The sequence below is a fragment of the Martes martes genome, assembly GCF_963455335.1.
Source record: "Martes martes genome assembly, chromosome: 2".
Classification (NCBI taxonomy): domain Eukaryota; kingdom Metazoa; phylum Chordata; class Mammalia; order Carnivora; family Mustelidae; genus Martes; species Martes martes.
Genome location: NC_137889.1, coordinates 103,065,272 through 103,073,334, shown reverse-complemented (window position 1 = coordinate 103,073,334; position 8,063 = coordinate 103,065,272). Strand labels below are relative to the sequence as shown.

Here is an 8,063-nt window from a genome sequence, read left to right as displayed (position 1 = left end):
GTTAGAAAACTTTAAACAAGTCAGCACTTACCTTTATCCCATTTATTCATTTATTTATTGCCGTTCTTTATTCCTGAATGTCGTACTACCCTTTGCCTGAAGGACACACTAGAGAGCAAAACCACCATCTCCGTATTTTACACAAGGAAGATTAAAACAGGCCAATTCTATCTTTCTATTTCTGCCCCCCCCCTTATTTCAGTTGAGACCCCAAACTCTGATCTCTTGAGTTTTGCCAATTTTGTGGATCTGGAAAGTGAAACAGAGCAAAAAGAAGAAAAAGATATTTAGTCTATTCCCGTACCTCAATCTTGGCGGACCGTGAGAGGCAAATAAATACCCCGCCCCTATCTCCCCATCCTTCATGTTAATTCATAGTTGCATTTGATTTCCAGCCTGCTGTAATTCTGGGAAGGGCTACATGGGCCCACTCTTTTCAGTACTGACCTTCTAGGTCAGAAACGCGCTACATTCCGGCACGTGAGAGCGGTGATCAGCGGTCCACCAGGTTCTACTTAAAATGACTGTTACCATTTCGAAAGGTGCCTCCTCCTACTGGTTAACCAGCCCACACGGGCAAGCGAGTAAATACCGCTCACCTGCTTCACCGAAAACTTCAAAAGCCCGGATCAAGCATGACTAAAGGTATCTAGTAATTAGACCGTGGTACCGCCCACCGCACATTCCTGATTGGGTGCGTGAGAGACCGATGTGTCGGCGCGCGCTCTAACCAGTCGGGGGAATTCCATTTCCTCTCCCTCCCACCAGCATGACCATTCAGGGGCGGTGCTTCCAGGACACGGCCCGCCCCAACTCGAGCCGGCTCCTACAGCATCTCGCGAGAATTTGTGGGTTTGGGGGCGGGCCCCCATCCGGAAGAGCGCACAAAACTGCCCTTAAGTCATTGCAGAGTTATAGCTCCTGTTAGCCAGCCACGAGGTTCTCGCGAGATCCGCCGCCTCAATACCAAGTGAGGAAATTGGGGGACGCTGCTGGGAGGGGCCTGGGTCTCGACCGCGCAGCTGCCGCTTCCATTACCTTCCTCCCATGGTCTCCTTCCGGTTCTCGATGCTTCTCTGAGGCTGAGGGTTTCCGCCGCTCGTCCACCCTTCCCCCCCAAGCCCATGACCCGCCTCCGGCCCCCGCCCTCCCAGTCCAATCTCCGATCTATTTAGTAAGAAGGTGCTGTTCCGAAAAGGAGGAAAGGGGGGTAGCACGGATAACCTCGGCCGTGGACATAGGAAGTAAACCGTCCCCCTTCACCCTTAGATTCGTCCTGTGCTCGCGACGGCGGCGTTGGCGGACTGATACGCGGCGGTGAAGAGGCAGGAGGAGGGGGGAGGGGCGGAGCGTGGCAGCTGGCAGTAGTTCCGTCAGAGCGGACATCTTGTGGCTGTGTCGTGCGCGTGAGCCCCGTAGGGCCGGGGAGGCACCAGCTGCCGCGCGGGGAGGAGGCCGAGGCCGCAGCTTGAGGGAGGCCCCGGCCCCTCTGTACGCGTGGGTGTGGACGGCTAGGGGAAGGGAAGGGGGGGCCGGCCCACTGGCCGGCCGGGTAAGAGGGGAAATACAGGCCTGGGGTGGCTTGAGTGACCAGCTTGTTGGGTGGGGTGGGGTGGGAAGGCTGGGGAAGCCAGGGCCTCTCCTGTTTGAGGGGGTGGGGGAATGGGCGCGTCCTCGCGCCTAAGCCGGAGCCTCAGGGGCAGCACGGGCGCGTGGTGGCGGTGGCTGGGCGGGCGCGTGCGGGAGCGCGCTGGAAGGCGGAGTGTACGGTGGCGTCAGGGACCGACACAGAATAGCTCTAGTTGCGGGGACAGCAACATACATCAAGTCTCTTTATTATTTCTCTTCCCTTCCTGGCCGCACCTTTGAGCAGAAACCGAAAGAAGCCCGGCGTCAGTCCGGAGTCTCCTGTTTCCCCCTCCCCCCCCCAGCCTTTCTTTGCCCTAGTGACGCCGGCATAGCGCCGACTAGGCCCCGGCTCCTCCTCTGCTGGGCTCCGGACCCTGCCCCGCACCCACCCCTTTCTCCTACGCCTCTTCCTCTCCCACCCGGGTCTCTTCCTTTCGAGAGGCCGGGAAGTCAAACTTGTAGCCGCCCCTCTGCTCTTCCCGTCACCCTCGCCTCCTCTTCGGGCCGAAGCACGGCATAGAGGCTGTTGGTGGCTTTGCCACGCCACCCCACCCACCCCGGATCGCGACCGTTTTAAGGGACCTGGATTCATCAGGGTCTCTCCGGGGCCCTTGCGAGTGCTGATCTGCTCCGTTTTTGCAAAAGGCGCCTGTGTCTGGCAGAGCCGGTGTGAGACGAAGAGACAATCCTTCCCTGCCGCCCGGATAATCAAGAGTTTTGGCCGGACCTTTGAGCACACACCGAGAGAGTGAGGAGCCAGACGAAAAGCACAGACTATGGCGCTGAAACGGATTAATAAGGTAACCCGTGGGGCTGAAGGGAATGGGGTCGTGGGAGGAATGCAAGGCTCAGTTTCGGAGGAAAGCGTGGGGGTGGGGAGGAAGTATAATTATGAAAACGTCTCTCCTTGGGTCACTTCTGTTGGGGGATGGGAAACGCAGATGTACTTTAAAGAAATGATGCTTAAAGCTAGCAACAGAACACTTGTGGCAAGTGGGATGTTATCTTGAGTGTGTTTCACTGGAATCGGTTCAAATTAGGGGTGGGGGAGAGTGATTTCAGGCGGTTTGGTTCTGCTTCTGAAAGAAGATTTAGTCTTGTTTGAGGGTCAAATTTGTCGAGAACGCTCCAGCAAATGTCATGGCGCTCCCTAGTCTCGATGTTTAAAAACTTCAGTTGTAAGAGCAAGGCTCTTGGGTTTTCTAGGGGGAAGAACCATGGGAAACTCATAGGGGGAGAAGATCATTGATATTTGTCGGGTCCCGAACTTAATTGGGGGTCGGTGTAGAAGTCTCTTGGCGGCTAAAGAGTAGTCAATGAGCCTAGTCAAACTTCATCGACTTTGGGCAGGTTACACAAGAAAAAGTGGGTTTGGGAGGAGATGGGCTGACACTATGTTACCACTTCCTATGTTTTGTAGTTGAGACTTCTCACCCGAAAGTATTTATCAGAGGGACACTGGGAACTGATGTAAAAGGCTTCTGGAAGCTCCCTTCTTTTGGGGGGAGGGAGGACTAGGGGTGTGATGGCAGTAAGGGGAGGTTCAGTGTACGTATTTTTGCCTCATCTCATTTAATAACACTCTCGGAGAAGATTGTTTCGCTACTTAAAACGTGGTTTGATACTGAACTATCGATAGAAGTTGAAAAAATGGGATTTTTCGAGGCTCGAAGTAGGAGTGGGGTGAGCGGAACCTCCACCTCCGGTGGTTTAGTCTCATTTTCTTGCTCTAACTTCTATCCCGCATTTTAAGATGGCGGCTGCTTTAACTGGTTCAGGCTTTTTCCGGCATCTCCTTTCGTAATAATATGAAATAAAGTTCTTTGTTAAATGTTAACTTTGACATCAGATTGTATACAGCTCTTAAGACGTCATGCTCAAGACTTTATATTCAAACACTGAGACTATTTCCCTTTTTTGTAACTTGTGTATGTGTGGTGTGTTTGGTTCTTGCACAATCGAGGAGGGTGGAGTATTTACAGCTAACTTGAAAAAAATGTCATGGAATAAATTCGGCCTTACTAAAACTAGGAGACAGAGGAGGTTGTGGGTTAGAAACTTCGGCTTGGATGGATTACTTTTTTAAAAGGGGTTCTACGTGGAAGGAATGGCAAAGACTTGGCTTTACTAAGTAGACCTGATGGTGCCTAATTTTATTTAATACCTGTAACTTTGGAGTGTATTTGACCAAACTGGTATTATGAAAGATGATGGTTTAGATCTTCAGGCAATGGGGGGTATAGCTCAGGGGTAGAGCATTTGACTGCAGATCTTCAGGTGATGTGTTGAGGCTGAAATCTTGAACTTTGATTTAGTTCATCATTGCTTTGTCATTGTGTGTTTATGTGAAATATAAAAAATCTTTGTTTTTGAGAGAATGGGAAAGGAGAGGTACAAATTTTTAGGAGTTAAGATTTTAAGTCAAAAGGATTAAGCATCTCTGACCACTTCTGAGGCCAGCAATACAATTGGAGAAGCGTAGTCCTATTTTACAGTATAGTTAATATAAAGAATATAACATTTAGTACTGATCAAAATCTTTTATATATGAGAATTAGTTCAAGAAACTAAGATGTGGCGTAATCTCAAATCCATAGCTTTTTATGCGTGTGGAACAGCACACTTCAAAGGAAGGTCTCATTGATTTTTTTTTTCTTTTATAGGTGATACCCAGCTGCTGTGACACCACTTAATGATTTAAAAGCTCTAGAGAGGCAATATAATAGTTAAGAATGTGAACTTTGGGGTAGAAATGCCCCAGTTAGAGTTCTAGGAGTGGGCAAATTATTTGTATGCCTCTATGAAACAAATACTTGTTATGTATGAACAATGGTTGAGTGCCTAGTATGTTCTAGACACTAGGGATGCAGCAGTGAGCAAAAACGGGTTTAGGTTTCTAGATTTTGTTTATTTTAGGATTAAAGAGGTTAACCTGTGGCTTTGAACAGGCCCCTGGCACATGGCACTCAGATTATTATTACTGCTATTTTATATCACTATTTTTAATCTTCAGAAACTTTAAAGAACTTTCCTGGTTTAGTTGTTTTCATTAGTACCAGATTGACTTCTGTTGGAAATATTTTGAAGGTATGTGTAATACAGAAACTGGACATAATACTTTACAAATTGGAAGAACCAGTGTTTATGTGGGACGGTTCATTCAACCTATACAAAGTTTTTGAAAGGCATATGGCTTGGTGCTTAGCTGTTAATATCAGAATCACATGATGAAACTTGGGGGGAAAAATCCAAGATCCAAACAGAATTTCAGTGAGTAGATAGTTAATGGGAGATGGCTCTTTTAGGATCCTGTGTTCTAGAAATACAAGGTCAAGTAGGCATTGATGTTAGTGTGGTATTTCTTGTGTCATGTACCTGTTTGGATTTTTGCGTTTTTTTGTTTTGTTTTGTTTTTTTTAAGATTTTATTTATTTATTTGACAGAGAGATCACAAGGTAGGCAGAGAGGCAGGCGAGGGGGGGGGGACAGGCTCCCCACCGAGCAGAGAGCCCGATGCGATGCGGGGCTCGATCCCAGGACCCTGAGATCATGACTGGAGGTGAAGGCAGAGGCTTAACCCCCTGAGCCACGCAGGTGCCCCTGCCTGTTTGTTTTTAATTTACAGTCTGAAGCCCCCAAATTCCAAATACTAAGATATCTGTATTCCTTGTTGATACTTTATTGAAATGGTAGCGTTGGGATATTTTTAGCCATTAGTAGTTTATTTGATCAAGGCTCTGGATTTGTTTTTTTCTAAAGCTACATTATAATATTTTGAGTATTTCTTAGACCAGGCAGCCTTATCATATAATCTTAACTTGGTTTTCTTCTGTATTATTTATTTAATAAGTTGTAGTATGGTTTTACGGGGCTGTTTATTAAACAACAAGAATAAAAAATGGGAACTCCCAAGTTGATTAGTGGTTGAGGACCACAGACAATTTTACTACTGTTATTAAAATAACTATAGTGCTTGTGTTTTGGGGACGTTTAGAAAGAACTACATAAAATATGTGAGCCAAGCCTAGAAGAATAACTAATGTTTTGAGTGTTTGCAATGTGTCAGAACTATTTGAGACACCTGCATTAACTCATTTAATATTACAACAACTCCAGGAAGTAGTTACAATTAAATTGTTATCCCCATTTGAGATTAGAAACCTGAGGCACAGAAAGGCAGAACTGGGATTAGAACCTGGACAGTGTGGCTCCACAATGTGTCTTAACTGTTACATCATCCTTTCGGTTTTTGGTAATCAAAAAGGTTTTCTTGTGCATTATTGTACTGCTAATAGTAGCTAGGACTTAGCATTTACTATATACCCAGCACTGTTCATAAGCCCTTTATAAGAATCAGTTCATTTAATCCTCACAATTCTCTTGAGACAGAGTCACTTTATCACTCAGTGATACGTAAAGAAACAGGCACAGAGAGGTTAAGTTCCTTATCCAGTCGCACAGTTAGTAAGAGACTGAGATTCAGATCAGATAATCTGCCTCGGGAGCTTACACTCTTAAACATCATACTGTTCTGCTATTTCGAATCATTTCAGTTTCTGTCTTATCCAGTGAATGTTACTTGGTCTTGCTATCTGGAATAAGCTGTTCTCCTCTCCCAGGCCACATTTAAATAATTGGGATTTGACTTTACTCTTACATGCAGGTTATAGTTAATTTGTGAACTAAGCTGTTCACGAACCTAAGTTTTGAAAGCAGGAGTGAGTTCCTTTTTGATTAGTCTCTTCAAAGACTCTGGGAACTACCATGTGCCAACTAATTGTTAGGGTAGGGGTATCTTAAAATACACTTGTCCCCAAAGAGCCTATAGGCCAGATTCATGGTTTTGCAGGTGTTTCTTTAAGATTCCCAAGGTGCTTCTGTAGCCAGCTAAATTTGTGTGATGGTTGTGTGACTCTTGGATGCTGATCATGGTGACCTTGGTGTTTAATTTTATTAAGAGTGACTTACTTTGACATTGCTTTCATCATCCTGCTTATCTGCAGTATTCTAGTTGTCGTTACTTCTAGGAATACAAAGTTGAATACTCTTACTAGCACTAGAGGAAAACTACTTACAAGGTAGCTTATATGTTATTTAACTCAAGGATTCAGTACCCCTTGTTAGTTTTAAGGTACAGTCAGTACTTGAAGATTTTCCAAATCCTTTGGACTATAATGATCCCTTTCTAGTAAAGAAGATAATAGGTTCCTACTACTGACGTGAAAGTTTTCAGATTGAAATCTCAAGTCTTAGATTGGGTTTTGCCTTCTATAGAATATGTTACGGTTTGTGGGGTTCTGTGTTTTTTTTTTTTTTTTAAGATTTTATTTATTTATTTGACAGAGATCACAAGCAGGCAGAGAGAGAGGGAAGCAGGCTCCCCGCTGAGCAGAGAGCCCGATATGGGGCTCGATCCTAGGACTCTGGGATCATGACCTGAGCGAAAGGCAGAGGCTTTAACCCACTGAGCCACCCAGGCGCCCCTGGTTTGTGGGTTTTGACATGAGTTGCATTTATATATCAGGATATTGAGCAGAGATCTTAAAGAATATGGTATATGGGAACTAAGCATATTTATGGAATCATTTTCTCTGGGATCAGGCATAATTTTGAAATTACCCAGATGATTCTGAGGCCTCCCTCTGGTTAAGATCCACAGACCTAGCGATAATCATTTAATCAATACTTACTGAGGTTTTACTCTGTTTGGCACAGTAGTCTAGTCCCAGGAGATAAAAAAAATGAGGAAGCCTTGTCATTACCCATGAGAGTCTCTGCTTTGAGTGGAAGAAACAAGTATATAAACACACAAATAGGTGTTTGTCACGTTGTGCAACTTACCTTTTAAGAACATAAATCAAGTATGAGAAACACCTGTTGAAAAGAAAGAAAGGGAAATCTTTATTCATATATCAGATTTACCCATTATTATTGAAGATAGTTTATCTAAATATTTTACCTATACTATGTTTTGTCATCTCAAGGTGGTTTTTCTAACTGTAGTTAATTCTCAGTGTCAAAATTTTGAAATTAGCAAAGTTAAAGGATTTTCATTCTTTAACTGGAAAATTTTGTATTCTTTTTGGTTTTGCTACAATAGCAATGATCTTATTTGAAAATTGAATAGTGTAATTAAGAACAGATGAATTTACTGAATAACTTACTAGCCAAGTTAACCTTGGTATGTAAGAGTCTCAAAACTACCCTCTGCCTTTGGGGAAAGGAAAAATTCAATGAAGTGTTTCATACTTTCCCTTAACATCTGATTTTTATCTCTAACGATACCTTCAGCGTAATTTTGTTTCATTCAGGCTTTCAACTTTTCATTGCTGGATTTGTCATATTTGGCCTTGTAGGTTTCAGTTGTCAATCAGTACTTGGTTACTGGTTCATTTTTAGAATGGAGTACTTGTTCACATTCACCTGAGCCTTGT

General features: G+C 44.4%; 1 protein-coding gene across 11 annotated transcripts in view; it reads left to right on the top strand.

Moving 5' to 3' along the window:
* Nucleotides 1-954: 954 nt before the first annotated feature.
* The window catches only part of UBE2D3 (ubiquitin conjugating enzyme E2 D3), a 29,060-nt gene continuing 21,951 nt past the window's right edge, over nucleotides 955-8,063 (top strand). For 2 of the 11 annotated variants that reach the window (XM_080796208.1, XM_080796204.1), the window contains exons 1-2: nucleotides 1,123-1,244; nucleotides 2,275-2,429. In XM_080796208.1, the coding sequence (XP_080652334.1) occupies nucleotides 2,406-2,429 (24 nt within the window). In that variant the 5' untranslated portion in view covers nucleotides 1,123-1,244; nucleotides 2,275-2,405. Of the gene's footprint in view, nucleotides 1,553-2,274; nucleotides 2,430-8,063 lie in introns of all 11 variants that reach the window. The other 9 variants (XM_080796201.1, XM_080796199.1, XM_080796206.1 and 6 more) reach the window with 9 other exon arrangements.